This window comes from Malaya genurostris, chromosome 3 (assembly GCF_030247185.1).
Source record: "Malaya genurostris strain Urasoe2022 chromosome 3, Malgen_1.1, whole genome shotgun sequence".
Classification (NCBI taxonomy): Eukaryota; Metazoa; Arthropoda; class Insecta; order Diptera; family Culicidae; genus Malaya; species Malaya genurostris.
Genome location: NC_080572.1, coordinates 53,881,967 through 53,899,368, shown reverse-complemented (window position 1 = coordinate 53,899,368; position 17,402 = coordinate 53,881,967). Strand labels below are relative to the sequence as shown.

The following is a 17,402-nucleotide window of genomic DNA, read 5'->3' as shown; positions in this document are numbered from 1 at the left end:
ATGCCAACAAAGAGCAAATTTTCTTCGAGCAATAACAGGATCATGGAGAGGTACTCATCCGGAAGATCTAATAAAATTGTATCAGACAACGATACTTTCAGTGATGGAATATGGATGCGTTTGCTTTCGTTCCGCTGCAAACTCTCATATTATCAAACTTGAGCGAATTCAGTATCGTTGTTTGCGAATTGCTTTAGGCTGCATGCATTCGACACATACAATGAGTCTTGAAGTTCTGGCGAAAGTTCTTCCATTGAAAGATCGTTTTTGGGAGCTTTCATCGCAGCTGCTAATAAGATGTGAGGTACTGAATCCCCTGGTTATTAATAACTTCGAAAGACTAGTTGAGCTTCAATCTCAAACAGAATTCATGACAGTATATTTTAACCATATTTCACAGGAAATCAACCCTTCAAGATATATTCCTATCCGTGTCAGCCTCCTAAATGTCCTGACTCAACTCTATTTTTCGACACATCCATGCAGCGTGAAGTGCGTGGAATCCCGGAACACCTACGCTCGATGGAAATCCCAAAAATGTTTACAGGTAAGTTCAGGTATATTGACTCTGAGAAAATATTTTACACGAATTGAAGAGGCTACTGGGTTTGGTATATTCAACAATAATGTTTCGGCTTCATTTAGGCTTCAAGAAACTGCATCTGTTTATATAGCAGAGTTAGCAGCAGTTCATTATAGTTTGAGTATAATCGTCACATTATCTCCTAACCATTATTTTCATTTCACAGATAGTCTGAGTGCAATTGAAGCCTTTCGCTCAAACGCTGCTGGCAAAAATAAACCGTTTTCTTGGACAAAATAAAACAGTGCCTGAACGTCATATTGAATAATAATTATCAAATAACAATAGTTTGGATCCCGGCTCATTGCTCCATTTCAGGCAATGAGAGAGCCAATATTTTAGCCCAACGTGATGCTATTGAGAGTGAAATTTATGAGAGATTGATTGCTTTCAACGAATTCTATAGCGCGTCTCGCCAAAGAACACTTGCCATCTGGCAAGCTTCTTGGGATAAAGATGATCTGGGTCGGTGGATGCATCCAATTATTCGTAAAATATTGACAAAGACATGGTTCAGAGGACTGGATGTGAGTAGGGACTCCATTCGTGTGATGTCCAGACTCATGTCCAATCACTACACGTTAGATGCACATAATGTATTTATTATGTATTGTTTTTGATGTAAAACCTAGAGTGGTACCAAAATTGTAAGTGCGAATAAAACAAATTTTTGAACATATTTTTCTCATGAAATACAATTTAGAAAAAAATCAGAAAAGTTTCCCATAATTCGAAAAATATTCCTGATTTTTTAAATTTTTTTTTGCTGAAGAGGTTTTTGAAAAATTTAAATAAAATTAAAATCAGAAGAACCACCCCAACTCCATCAATATGGCAGTTAAAGGGTTAATTTTTGGGAAAATCATTTCCAATATAAACCCTTTCAAACAGCGTATATCAAATTATGTTTTCTGTTTGGGGGCAGTTTTTATATGCAAACCCCTTTTGCCAGGAAGTACTGTGAGAGGCGATGTGTGGTTGCCGTAAATAGAGCAAGTTTTCTCAGATCGGTTAGACCATTTCTGAGAAAACGAAGTGAGTTTCATTATTGCAGGTACTTCCGAAACCGAAATCCGGAACCGGCATTATCGATGTCGGTTCGAGAAAAGTGCCTGGGATCCATTTTTGAGTCTATGGCTACAATCTCCGGTCGTAGATCGAAAACCGGGAGCCAGGAAAAACGATACTTATTTACTTGGCTTCGCTAATGACAAAAGTTATCGATTGGAATCCGAATGATATTCAAGAATTCCATATGGAACCAACATACCATTTGAACCTAAGTGTGTAAAAATCGGTCGAACCATCACTGAGAAAAGTAAGTGAGATCTATTTTGGAATACATGATCACTATTTCCGATGCTTCCACAATCGGAAACCGAGAACCAGGGTAGCTGGAATCGGTTTGTTTGGCTGTCTGTTGAAAATGGATACCGACTGCAGTAAATTCGAGTCCAGTTTAGAGTTTTTTTTAACGTGTTTTATTCCGCCGCTTTAAGCAATGGTATCAAATTGTATTGACAAACTTTTCCCTAGATTTCTGGAACCGAAAGTCGGATTCGGATTGAAGTTTTGTACGGGACCATGAGACCTTCCATTTGAATCTGAATTTGTTAGAATCGGTCACGCCATATCTAAGAGAAGTGAGGAAAATTTGAAATTAATTTTTTGAAACCAGTCGAATCGAAATAAAAATGTGTGGGACAACTATACTATTCATTTGAATTCAAGTTTGTGAGAATCGGTTCAGTCTTCTGCACTTATTTTTATTATTTTTGCACATATCACCCTGTAATTCCGGAAGTAGGATTCGAATAAAATTCCAGAGCTTTATATGAGGCTACAAGACCTTTCATTTGAATCTAAGTTCATGGAAATCAGCCATCTCCGAGAAAAGTGAGTTCAAAAAAATGTTACATACATACATACATACGCACACACACATACACCTACATACACGCATACCGACATTTTGCGTACTCGACGAACTGAGTCGGATTTTATATGACACTCGGCCCTCCGGGCTTCGGTTCAAAAATTCCTATATCAGAAAAGCAAAATGATACCAGATGATAGTGAATCGGATGAATATAGCATGTTTTCACAGATTGTTGCCACATAAATTACTACTAAAGCCCGAAAGTGAAATTTGGTGTGGAAGTGGCATATAAATTCTTCTTCAGTTCGAAATAGCTATTCCAAAGATTGATCTGCGCTGTAACGTATAATGAATTGTAATCTTCAACTTCAAACAAATGTTTCTACAGTAACTGAAAAAAAAACTAAAACCAACTCTCACTTCTGATAGGAACAGAAATGAAAATTCGTCATGTTACGACTAACAGAACAAATTATGTTGCACTTTCACAGCTGCTCAACACATGCAACACTATCTTGTCTGATATCTACAGAGAGAGAGCGTCCCTTATATACTTCGAATGTAGCATATTTTTGGCCGCACACGCTCTTTTCAGTTTGAATTTAAACAGCATGGTTTGGTCGGATGAGAGAGCCTTGCCAATAAACGCAAACCATGCTTGAACGAAGTTTGGGAGAGTGCTGAAGCCATCATGCGCGATTTAGTGTACGTGGGCAATTCGGCCGGCAATGTCGTTGAATTATAACGATGAGTACGATTTTTTAAAAGAAATATGAATTATACTTGTAAAGTATACGGCAATCAAGTTTGTTTTTCATAAGTGTTCTAAGATATTTTCCAAAACGTGACAGCGGTTCATTTGTTTTCCTTGAACGTTAAGTGAAAGTTGCTAGTATTATTCGATACTAAGAATGATGTGTAACCATCGAAGTGTTTCATCATTCATTCTATAGCCACAACGCACCTAATGTGTAATCTTATGAGTTTTATGAAACCGACTAAATCTCGTGAAAAAGGTAAACATGAACTGTGGGAGCACCAGTGAAAATTGCTGCAGAAGAAATTGACAAAACACACGTGGAGACTAGTTTCATATATACCTACTTCATAGATTTACTCTGTATTAGTGCCACTGTATTCAGGCGGTGTGGCTTTTTCGACTTTTTCACGTCACGCTCGATATTTTAGATACAGTCAACGTATTTTCGTGGAGGCAGTGAATTCCATACGTACTTCATTTTTATTGTTGTTGCAGTTTCCTTTTCGGACGAAGAATTAATACATCCATTTTTCGCAATTAATGCACTCGTACATATAATTTTAAGAATTTTTTCATCAATTCATCTCGAATATGAAAACCATTGGTTAGAGTAAAATCGTTTAATGAATTGGCATAAAAGGCATAAATTGGTACATTTGCCTCCAATTTTCGCGTCGCCATTACAGAAGAATATTTTGTGAAAATAGTGATATTTTTTATGTCCGAAAATACTTGCTTTGATTGCATCGCAATCCATTGATTGCAGGCCGAGTAGCCACACGGAAAGTCCAAAATCAGCTTTTTGTCGAATGAATTAGGTTAGATTTTCTGATTTATTGTTTAGGACAACTAACAAATTTTAACTATTTATGCATTTAATTAATTGATCTTGATCTCCTAAATAATGCTAACATTTTGGAATTTGCGATTTTTGAAATAAATTTGTCATTTAAACATGCTGTCACTTTTAGGTGGCAACTTATCCCATTTGCGTTCAACTAACTTTTGGTTTAATCATCCATATGCAGCCTGCTATCAACTAATATTACTTGTTGGTTACAGTACAAGAATGTGCAGAATTCATTGATGCATTCAAAATTTTCTGCATACTTGAACAAAAAACCGATTTTAAATGTAGTGATATTCTTACCAATTTTAATTAAACTATGGGGCTGTCCATAAAAGACGTCACGTTTTTTTTGACGATTTTTGACTCCCCATCCCCCCTTTGTCACAAATTGTCACAGAAACAAAGACCTCCCCCCCCCTCCCTATGTCACATGTCATTCACATGTGAATTCAAAATAAATAAAACTCATCTCGATACATTCTCAATATGTATGACAAACCATACAAATATGAGGGAAAAATCGATTTAATACATGCTGTCATTAGATTCAAAAATATCCCTAAAACTACAAAATCATCGGAATTATTTTTTTAATATCAATTATATAAATTTACAAAAGTATTTGGTTGGAATTGGTGAAACATTTAAATCATCTGTTTTATTCCTTCTAGGGGTACACAGATATATTATTGTTTTAGGTAAAGTATAATATTTCCTTAGTGTAGCATACAGGGCTGAGAAAATAAAGACCAAAACCTCATCAAAACGAGATCACTGCCGGAAAATCTTTTCATGATCAGTGATCAGTGAATTTTAAATCACATCGATCAATATCGGTACTGATCTTCCGTCACACAATGGGTAGTGATTTTGAGCTAAAATGATTCTTGATTTATGTAAGTTAAATCATTGGATGATTCGATAAGCTTTGATGTTGGTGGAGGAAAATCACATATGATCAAGATAAGACATGACATGATCTACGTCTGAAATCGTTGATCTCCCGCCCTTTTTCAAATGTAGTACAATTGAATAAACTGCATCAGAATCAGACAAGAGAAATTATTATGATATACTATTATCAATGCTAGAAAATCAAATTACTGAAAAAATTGTCAGTGCATAACTTAAGTTAAGCCGTTTGAAGGCACATTATTCTTTTTTACTCATATTAGGCAAAATTTATTAATTTCGCTAATTTACTCGCTCCTTCGTGCACTTTTGCTGATCACAACAGAAATGATTTCCTGCATCATTCGTTTCCGAATTTACAAGAAGACATTTACATCAACAAATACACGTTTCCCTATAGAAAGTAAACGTTTATTGTGAAGATTTTTTCAGGAAATAGGGCAAAGCAGTAATATAATTGGTATTTCAAAAATGCGCTCATTGAAAATATTGGAGGTAACATTCCAAAAACCTCCCCCCCCCCCCCCCTTCGCCCTGTCACAAAAGGTCACGTTTTATGAAACACCCCCCCTGCCCCTTGCCGCGTTACGTCTTTTATGGACAGCCCCTATTGATTTGAGCTATTATGAATTATAAATTCAACTAAATATTTTATTGATTTCAAACAAGTCACTGGGAGCCATACCTGGTGAATATCATGGGTGGGGCAGCAATTCGAAGCCCAACTTGCCATGGTTGTCATTGTCGGTTTTGGTCCACCGTGCGCAAACGTGGCACCCACTTTAACAACAGCTTCTTTATAAACAGATGTTCATACAGTTTGCCACTTAAGATGTAAGCTATCTCTTATGTTTTAAGTCATGTACACTTCTGCACAAACTGGCTACCAAAACATCCAAATGACGAGCTATCTCCCGCAATTTTGATTTACGGTTCATAGAAACGATTAGACGTGAATTTTCCACGGTTCTCGGTGTAATTAACTCATTTGGCCGGCCAGAGCGTTCAACATCTTCAGTGCCAGTACGAGCACGTTTAAACTCAATACACATACACACTAAAATTGGATTACCGATCTCAGCTGTTCAAATCTCGTTAGGTGATTTTTTCGGTGAAATAACCTCTCATCTCAGCGGTCCCGAATTAAAAATGTTGTAGAAGAACAATACGAACAAAACCTGCCACAATTTTGCTTTGACCATTGAAAAATATTTTAATGTATTGTACACTATTCAATTAAAGCTTGCTTCAGATAGAATTGGAACAAAATTGCCTGTAATTCAGTTGTTTATTATTGAATTCAAGATCTTTCTTTATACAAATGTAGTGTTTCCTTCATACTTTTAAGAAAAAATACGTATAAAATTATACGTCATGGTTTCGAAGGAATTCTTGAATTTTTCCTGTAACACGGCTCATTAGGCGGCGCACACCTTCTTCGTCCATCGTTTTAGCTATGTTATTCCATCAGGTCGTCATCTGATTGATGTCTTTGACAACCTCTCCCTTTGCCTTGAGTCTCCTCTTCATGATTGCCCAGTATTTCCAATAGTGCGGAACTGGGGGCAGTTGGGTGGGTTAAGGTTTTTGGGAACAAACTGGACCCCTTTCTCTGCATACCATTCTTGAACGACTTTGCTGTAATGGCAGCTTGCCAAATCTGCCCAAAACATTACGGGATGGTCGTGGGATCGAATGAACGGCCAAATTCGTTTTTGGAGACACTCTTTTTGGTATAGTTTCGATGTCATTGTCTTATTTGTAACAAAAACTTTCGTTTTTTTTGCCACAGCTGCAAATGCCCTGCCAAATCATAAATTTTCTTGCAAATTTGTCGGCAAAAACAAATTTAAATTTGGCTGGAACATCCCCCCGAACCGTTGCCAAGTAAAATTTTTGACTTGGGATTTGCCCGAAGTCAGCCTTGACATAGGAGTCATCGTCCATCAGAAGACACCCGTCGAACTTAGTCAGCATCTGGTCATATAGTTTCCGAGCACGAATTTTGATTAGTCTATTCTGTTTTATGGTCCGATTTGGCTGTTTGCTAGCTCGATACGACTTGATTCCTTCCCGGAGTCGAGTTCTCCTCACGGTACTATGGACAGCACCGAATTTTCTGGCCAAATTACGGTCCGACAGATTATTATTTCTCTTAATCGTCTTCAAAATCTTACCACGCAGTTTCCGGTCGACAGTTCCACTCCGACGATTGGCTTGAGGCTTCCGAATCGTCGTCAATGTTTCCTTATACCGTTTGATAGCGCGCCATACGGTATTTCTGGTCAATTTCAGCTGTTTAGCTAGCCTAGATGCAGACCACAATGGATTTTCCAAATAACTGTGCAAATTTTTTCCCTTCTTTCGGCTTCCATGTTAATTGTTTACAAAGTACAGTCGATTTGCGGAATGTCAAAAATCATACGTGAAGCTGACAAAATTCCCGACACGTGGGGGCCAAGAACTTCCAAATCCGTCTACCAGGAGCGCCACAATATTAGCAAAAGTTTGTTCCAATTCTAAATGAAGCAAGCTTTAATTGTGAACATGCTTTTACAACAGAATGTATAGGTTGTTAAGTATCGTAACAAATTATAAAATTTTCTCATACATATTTCCTTGGAAAAGAATCAATTGTACAGTTTGCATATTGTTTGAAACACCACGTGTACAATAAATTCAATTGTAGAATTGTTTATTTTTTACGGGGTACCTTGAGGTACTGCTGTCAACAAATGTTTAATTGTACTGATATATTGGCAGAAGGAAAATACTCGGTAGTTCAGCTGTTCAAAACTCGTCAAAAGATGACAAAATAGTCGAACGAAGTTGAGTGTGTACCACTGCCAAGTGGTTGTTTTTACAGAACATTATCTCCTTTTCACCTTTCAAGCGATTGCAGAGCTTCCACTAATTTGGAATGATAAATCAACCAACGAAATTGTTACGAATCTAATGTTTTGAAAATATCAAAACTGGCGTCATGTAAATCGTTGGCCCACACATCAGAATGTCATGAAATTTCATCGTCATTCGTCATCGGGACTTATTGATCTAAGTGCTGAAGCTGAAAATGACGCCCTAAATTAATAATCTATAGTTTAACAAACTATTTATTTTGACATACATCCAAGTAATATTGAGGAATATTGTTATGGCAGTTGATCGAGTAATTTTTGTGTAATCCTTCCGGTAAGGAGGTAAAGCCGTGGTTCCAGTAAAAGCGAGAATCGTGCTAATATCAAACAAACAGAAGAGAACATACAAAAAGAATGATTTTGTTACTGTTTTGTTTCCCCTTAAGCCACTTAAACTTAAAGGTACAAAGACACCGAATAGCATTTGGATTCACTCAGTGCCATCAAAGAGAGACGGATTTCATCGCAGCAACAAAAAACCGGCATGGTTCATTTAACATAGAATGGATACCAGTGCGAGAGCGAATTTCTCTCGATGACTTGATGGTTAGCACGCTGCTGTGGGGATTCTCTCTGAAGCAACCAACAGTCACTTATTCTCGTTTCGCGATCCGATTTTACATGGCCGCGATCCGATTTTACATTTGATAATTGCGATAGAATCATTTTACTATTGCCGCTTATTCCAACTATGTGCATATATCCTTTGTATAAGTTGGTATATGAAAATGTATGTGAATGCAAGGGTTTTGAAATATTGCAACCTAGTTTGAGAATCATCAAGTCGAATCATCGATTCGATTTTCTGCGATTATTGTCAATTGCGATTCTCTTTTGGTAAATTCCTCACAGCACCGATCATTATCGGACTGTAATTTTTTTAGGTGCCGTGAAATACTCAGAGTATGAAGTGGAGCGAAGATATGTAGAAAAATTCTCTCACAGTTCACGCATTGAGAGACACGAGTTCTTGTAGCATCTTCTACCGGATTGAAAACGTATAAAATATAGATAAATATCGAGCAGCTTCTGTCAAATTATCGGCAATCACCAACACTGCTTGTAGCAAAAGATTTAGTATATCCATCTGTGTTTTTGTTAATTCAGTGAGAAAACAGTATAAAGCATTTCCACGTTTCTTTCAATTATCATATACTTACTATTTAGTTTCAATACTCGTCACTGATGGTGAACAACGAGTAACAATTCAATTGTAAACATACGGATTGGAACCAATTTTGACAGTTCAATTGGAAGCATAACAAAATCTCTGTTCTCTGGTTATAGGATCACTAGTTCGATGGATATCTGCTCTAGAATAACTGCTCCACATCACCCTGGGCGTAAGGTTTTGAGAGGGGCGGCAAACTTGTGATCTTTTTGTTTGCTGGTCCAAGTGATCTCTCCGAAAATTGAGTTCAACCTTTTATAGTTTTGCTCATCAAACCAACGATAGGAGACGACAGTGCCAAATTTCGTCGGTACGCCCCTGCTTTCAACTTTGATGGTGATAATTAGACAGTATAAAATTTTAGGATATTGACCATATGAATAGTTGCTTTTTTTCTAGTTGTTTGTTTGTTTAGTTTTGAATTTAACTAATCTAAAAGCAAAACCATTAACTGGGCGCAGAGATTTCAATGTGTGTATGAAATTTAACGGTTGTTTGATAAAGCAATCACCACCATGTAGCAATTCGCCTATAGAGGCGCTTTGAGCAGATTAGCAATTGCCTATGGGCTGTTCGAGTTTGCATATGATGGTAATTCATGCGAGCAAAGTTGTACATAACAGTGATATTTAACGAATTTTAACTTGTATGCTTAACACAGATTTTTTTAAAAGATTGTACTAGCTTGGGTGTCTGTTCTCTGTGGTAAAACTAAGTAGTAGCTCAATTGGTATCTAAAAATAAATTCTAGTTATTTTTTAAACGAAATCTCCACCACCGGTTCTTCAAAACGATATCGTATAACAGGTTTAAACAGAAAAGCTTTAGGACATGTGATAATATAATTAGTAGTACTACCTCTAGCCCAAGTAACGTGGCCATTGGCAAAGTCACATGACCAGTGGCAGTTTATATATGCTAGTAATTTTTCGCATTCCTGGTCTGTTTTCCTAAAAATATCCACGAGATTTGTAATTATTTGATATTTAAAAATCGAACACCGTTTATATCAGCAAGTTTGATTGTAGACCAGCGAAACCGCCATAAATTTACCGTTTCACCCTCCTTCCGTTATCAACCGAAAACGTTGGTGTCAAGATATGCGGTTTTCTAGAAAAAAAAACGATAATGGCGAAAAGTGATCAATAGAGCTACTTGTTACCATTTATGAAAACGGTATTAGATTGGATCGAAATGAAACGTCAATTCTTACAGGTAGGTTACTACTCTGCTTGAAATAGGAAATACTACGCTCTATCATTATGACGTGAACAATTATATTTGCACAGCTTGGCTATTTCATTTCTCTTCGATGTTAGTTCTTCACAGCTTATGCCCGTTATGTGAGTTCTACGATTGCAAAGAATATGTTTGCGTTGCGACTCAGCATATCTTCTTTCAGAAAAGTCAATAACTCCGAGTGTACTTATATCTTACGAAACAAGTTTGTAGTCTCCTGGTATTTCAATTGTGTTCGGCGACCCTTAACTGAACATTAAACTGTTTGTATATATTTCATATGGAATGTGAAGTACATATTCAATATAAAAATTGACTTCCGATGCAATGAATTGTGAGTTCCAAAAAATGTTTGCGTTAGCTAAACTAAAACACCATAGATGGAGCTTACAGGGGGCAGACCTAACAAGAAAGTTACGATCACAGAGCGCCTTTTATTTGCAATTGATATCTGAAGGTTTGAAGGTCATCATAATAAATATAACAACTGCACCCTTTACCACCTCAACTCCACCACTGATAGTATATAATAAAACCAGAACTTAGACTGAGATCTATGTTATTGCGTTGGTTTCGCACTTCTGTGCCGCTGTAACAGAAATAATGCACAGTTTCACCTCTCTCTATAGTATTGATGAAAAAAAGTCTTTTCATCATATTATTTTTGTTACCTACAACTTTTGACTCAGTGTTCACTGTTTTACGCTAAATTTTGCTCGGAGATGCTCGATTCCAACAACCTAAGACTCGTTTAAAGGCGTCAATGATCGATTTCGAAGGGTAAGTTACCGACACTTTCGGTTCCGGAGACGTAATCGTAAAGGTGACGTATCTGATAAACCGCTATTTTCTCTATCCGCAAAGTTTATAGGAATTCTTCGTTTTGCACTTTTGCTCTACATGACGGTATATACATATATTAAACATTTTCCACCATGTTGTTCCGGAACCGGAAGTCGCATCCGATCAAAAGTCAATAGCAGTCTATGATGCCATAGAACCTTTCATTTAAGTCTAAATTTGTGAAAATTTACTCATTCGTCTCTGAGAAAATAAAGAGTGTTCCGTTGTTGAGTTTTTACCACTATTTCCGAAATTTAAGGAAACCAGGAACTGGGTCCGGCATGACTGAAATCGGTTCGTTGGACTAGCAACTAACGCAACCTACAAACTGAAACAATTTTGAACCAAATTTAGAAGAATTTAACGCAATAAATGACGGATTGCAATTTCATGCACATTGAATCCTGTATTTCCGGCACCGGAAGTCGGATCCGGGAAAAAATCTACACTTACAAATGGGCCAATAATACCTTTCATTTGGATCTAAGATTGTGAAAATCGGTCTAGCCGTTTCTGAGAAATTAAAGTGATTTCCGGTTTGGAGTACACGATGATTTTTTTCACTACTTCCGGAACTGGAAACGAAGATCAGTTATACCTAAAATCAACGTGTTTGGTCATCCACTCATCAAACCTGTTCAGTTGAAGAATTATACGGATAGTAGAAAGTGTTTTGTTCGATTTATCAATGTCATGTATAAAAACACGCTTATCAGCCGGTAATTCCAAAACCGGAAGTCGTATCCGGATGAAATTTCATAAGGTTCTATGGGTTTATAAGACCTTTCATTTGAAACTAAGCTTGTGAAAATTGGTTGAGCGGTCTTTGAAAAAACCGAGTGCACTTTATTCCTTTTCTTCCACATTTTATCCTGTTACTCCAGAACCAGAAGTCGAATCAGGATGAAATTCAATAGCAGACTATGAGATTATAGGACCTTCAATTTAAATATATGTTGAATAATATCGGTTATGCAAAGCCTTGGTATTACATTCCTTATGTTGAATTAGACCTTCTGTTTCACCGAACTTCACAGCCGATTAATAACATACAGAACTATTGCACGGATGGTGCTACGATCCAACTGACACTAAGAACCCTTCAAGGTTGCAAGTTTTACCCCCTTACTCTCGAACCGGAAGCTCGATCTGGGTAAAATTCATTACCAGGCTTTGAGACCGAGAAACCTCTAAGTTTGAGAGAATCTAAGTTTGTGGAAATCGGCTCAACCATCTCCGAGTAAATCGAGTGCACAATTTTGTTACATACACACATACATACACCCAAACACATACAGTCATTTAGCGTACTCGTCGAATTGTATATGACCTCTGTTCAAAAGTCGGTATTCACAGTGATTGCATCGTCTTTTTACATGAGAAAGGCAAATCTGGTGATTATACTCCCAAACATATTCCATATATTGTAAACTGAAAGCTTTAAAGGAAAAAAAGTTCTACTAACTAGAAATTTTTCTTCTCCATTCTTGTGCTTTTCGCAAATGTCGGGTAACTAGCGATATAGTATTCTGTTAAATTTCTTTACAAATCTAATTCATGTATGATCATGACTGTTAAGTTTTCGGTTTCACGATTTTTTTATATTTATTTTGCTTAAAAGCACTCATCTAGCATTTGTGGGGAATCTACATACTAATTTTTGGACAAAATTTCTTCAAAATTAAAAATGGCGTTTTTTTTTTAAATTGACTTTGAATATTAAACCGATTATTATAGTAAAAGATTACAACTGCTTCTTCTAATTTCATTAACTACAGGACTTAATTAGTCCTATTAGTCCTTCAGGACTATTATTTGAATGATAAAACTCATCTCTCGCGAAAATCTATGGGAATTACAATGTTCATAAAGTAGATTTGCGGTATGTTGAATAAAAACAATGAAAATACTAGAAACGATTGATAATCGCACTCCTGATAACCGATGGGAGATCCTCAGTTAGGTTACATTTCACACTCCAAACTATTATAAGAAAACCCAATGATTTTTAACTCGGTTGCCGGCTTCCTATACGTTCGATTTTGTTCTATAATCGATCGGTCGATATATTATTATAAATACACTAATTTATCGTGATGATAAAAGTGGAAAAATTAACTTGGTTTGAAAGATCACTTGACAGCCGGCTGTTGAGGTGTAAGCAAGTTTAAGAGGGATTGCGAGGGATTTAAAATTGAATAAATTAATTTTCCTGAGTTAGTCCACAGTTTCAAATGAATTGCCCCTTGCCTTTGAAAATCTTCTTCCTTCAATTCGTAGGGCTCCTAATAGCTTAAATCATTCCAATCATTAGGACACAAGGAAACATTTTACTGGTTCCACGAGTTCCACTTACGTTAGTCTATGGTATTGGTCAAATGAATGATTTAGTCGTCTAGTTTAAGTTCCTATAAGATTTCTTGTACATACAGCTGATATTACAATAGCTTTCAATTTGGAAAAAGTCCCCAATAACTTTCTAATTATCGAAATTTGTTTTGTTGAACCTGTTTTGAATTGATTGATTGATTGATCGTTTTTCAACAGAAACTCAATTGAATCTATAACATGTTCCGAATATTTTAAACAGAAGCAGCAAGAAGGATTTTTCACGCGTTTGCATCTTGGCATTGTCTTAGGTCAATTATTTTTATGGCTGGAGAAGATAGAACTTCTATAAGCGAGTAAAAAATTAGCTGCTCAATACAAACTGCTAATACACTGATGAGTCGAAGACGAAACATAAAAATAAAAAATTAGTCAGGTACACTTAGCACGACCAGTTACGCGATAACAATTCTCCCAATTGAGCAAAAAATTATTCTTGATTTTTTTTCATCGAGAGGAAACATGTTAGCATAGTTCTGTTTGCAAATGCTAGCATAACTGTAAATATCTTGATAGATTTGAAACCACAAGCCAACCGGACCGCTAACTCCTATTTATAGGGAATTGTTGATTATACTCCGGAGACATGACTACATTCAGTTGTTTCAAACAACAATGCTAAGCCGAACGGACGAAGGCACGACATAGGTAATTTCCAGCGTGCTTTCACATATATAATTTGCATTACAAGCTGACTGGTTCCTTGAAAGGCAACAATACTATAATTTAATCCTCAGCAATTGGTCTTTTCAGCACCGGTAGAGATCTGATCCGACTCGTCGCCACTCTTCGTGAAACGAACTAGATTCCATCTATTTTTCTCAAGATATTAGAAACTTACTTCACACTACTATAGTTTATAGTAACGAACTCAGGAACTGGACCAGATGATTTATATGAGTGTTGGCGAAATGAATGAGCCTTTGATTAGATTATCTGGTACTTTTGTGTGACACTTGTAGCGCAAATTTGGTCTTTGGATTGATTCCGACGAAGGCAATTTGAAGTTTATGCGAATCAAGACGCTCGAAACGGTCCGAACATCGGCGTGACTTGTACTATACCGCTAACTTATAGAAACGCTTTCACCAAACGCCACTACTTACGCATATTCATATCCCGGTTCGATAACCTTGACGCTTAGTTTGTGTTGGCATAGGAATTTGATTGTTTAGTGTCTTCAGTCTTCCAAAATTTGAACACGAATCGCCTCCTCTAGGCAAAACAAGACTGAATTTTTTTGGTATGTTGCCTTTGAGTGTTCTTTTTGTTTCGTTCTGATTAATCTCCCTACTGAAAAACGCATTAGAAACAATTGAACAAAAACATTTCCTTTGCTAGTTGGGTCGTTTTCTCCGTTTATAATTTAACTAAAGATCCTTTATACTTCATACTTTCAGCAGGTATTAAAAAATGGTTAATGTCATATAACTTCTTTTTGGTTTTAAAAAATAGATACCATTGTTTTGTTTTTTTTTTGTTTCTAAATTTTTGATAGTTAGGTGTGAAAAAAAGATCAACTACTATTGCATTCAATTATCAACGAATGGATAACTAGCTGTACTCGAGTTATGTTTGACAGTTTACCTGAGGAATTCAATACCATTCCAAAGCATTTTGGTGCTCTACAATTTGAAACAATTTCGCTAACGACAGACGATCCTCGTTCGACCGCACTCAAATCAGTTTCAGTAACATTTTATACGTTGCCAGTGGAGCAGGTCCATCGTTGAAAACAGAATCGTTGTATTTGTTCCATGCAGATGTTGGCAAGAGCTTCGAACTTTTGGTGTATCTGTGCATAATTCTCGGCAATCGTGCCACAAAAAATTGGAAAAACAATTTACAACGCTACCAGCTAAAATCGAACCGCCAAAATGGTATACCTGGTTCATATTTTAAATTGCTTCCTACATTCGCCGTTTTCTGATTATAATAATTACACCACCATAGTTTTTGTTTCGTATCTTCGTTCACCCGATTTGTTTTTTTGTGGTCATTCTTCACCTGTTGTATTTTATTTTCAGGTCCCAGAACGTTGACTGCGTTGCCTGTATCTGCTTACGTGATCACACTACTTGAATTTCAGTTGACTGCGACGCTTTGCGAGGCGGAGAATTCTTTCATTTTGTAGTGTTCTAAAGCACGTGGATTAAATTCCGATTTCAATCGGAGCAACAAGTTTGATGTGAAAATATTGCTAACAGTTAGCTTGTGATAAAATTGAGTTCAAAGTTTCCCAATCACAGTTGCAAAAGTGCCAAGATAAGCTATTTGGAAACAAGTCAATTAGAAAGTGCTAGGGGAGAAGTAAATTAGAAACAAAAGTGGTGAGATCGTTGCAGTTACCGCGATACAGAGTGTAAAACGGCCAATCGAAGATAATGGCGAAAGTGGCCGCTGGTGACGCGTTGGCCCCAGTGCAGGGTTTCGGTGAAACGGCCTCTCGAAGTCGCCCCGGCAGCAATACGAGTGCACAACAACAGCCAAACCAACCGGATGGCGAAGATGGTGGCATTAACCTGAAAAAGGAACTCGGTCTAATGGACGGAGTGGCCATTATCGTAGGAGTAATAGTCGGTGCTGGGATTTTCGTGTCGCCCAAAGGGGTGCTGCTGTATTCCGGATCCATCGGGCAGGCTATCATCGTATGGATCCTATCCGGTGTTCTCAGTATGGTGGGAGCATTGTGCTACGCTGAATTAGGTGAGCTATTCATCAGTTGCTTCATTCAATTTTTATATATGTATATTCGCTGGAAGTTAAAACTTCAGGCAATCGTTTCAGTAATGTGGTTTTCCGAGTAAAAGTGTCTAACAGTTTCGGAGTGATATATTCTCATGCCAATGACGGACAAACATTTCGAATCATTTTACTTATTGATCATTGCAAAATGTCGTTTCCTGGTTTAGTAGAGCATGTTTCTGCAAACGTAATAATATGACCGGGGAAACTATCAGAAATTAAATATTGATTCTAATTGACTGCACAGAAAAAAATCACAAGATGTAAATGTGTGGGAATATAATTGATTGAAAATACCATAATCAATGTGAAAGAGAATTGCAAAGCATTTTTTTTTTTCAAGCAATGAAATTTCGCCAAAATGAAATGAATAATAAGAAACATTAAATCATTTTTGCCTTTCGATTTGCCTCAGTTCGACGAGTACGCTAAATGTCTGCATGAGTTTATGTGTGTATAAAATTTTCTTAGAGATGGCCTAGTCGATTTTAACAAACTGATCGCCGGATCCGGAATTACAGAGTGATTAGTATATGAATTTCAATTTAATATTACTTAATCACTATTCTCAGAGATGGTGAGACCGTTTTCTACAAACTAAAGTTCAAATGAAAGGTCTTACGGTCTCACACAAAACTCCTGAATTTCATCCAGATACAATTTCCGAACTCACAGCAGCGAAGCAAAATACGTATAACAAATTCTAAACTGACATCAAAACTATTTCAATCGGTAGTCATAATCAGTAAAAGGCCATCTAAACCTATTCCGGCTATCCTGGTTCCCGGTTTCCGTTTTCAGAAGCCCAGAAATAGTGGTCATATACTCCAAATTCGAACCCACTCACTTTTTTCGGAGATGGATTGACCGGTTTTCACAGTCGACAAAAAATGGCCGCTTCTGGCGGAAAAATGAAACCAAAAATCAATACAATGTGTGATCAATAAAGCGATTTCGAAATGAGGGAACCAAACGAACAAAGTAGACCTCCGCCTATATGAATTAAAATTGATGCATTTATTGCAGCTAAAGAAAACACATAGCGAAATATACGTTTGGTTCTATAAGAAATGCAAAGCAATAGTATTCGCCTACAAACTACAACAGCATACAT

General features: G+C 36.9%; 1 protein-coding gene across 2 annotated transcripts in view; it reads left to right on the top strand.

Annotated features, from left to right (window-relative positions):
* The first annotated feature begins 3,157 nt into the window (after positions 1-3,157).
* The window catches only part of LOC131435956 (Y+L amino acid transporter 2), a 42,213-nt gene continuing 27,968 nt past the window's right edge, over positions 3,158-17,402 (top strand). The window contains exons 1-2 of one of the 2 annotated variants that reach the window (XM_058604265.1): positions 3,158-3,478; positions 15,571-16,249. In XM_058604265.1, the coding sequence (XP_058460248.1) occupies positions 15,928-16,249 (322 nt within the window). In that variant the 5' untranslated portion in view covers positions 3,158-3,478; positions 15,571-15,927. Of the gene's footprint in view, positions 3,479-15,236; positions 15,424-15,570; positions 16,250-17,402 lie in introns of those variants that run through there. The other variant, XM_058604267.1, reaches the window with a different exon arrangement.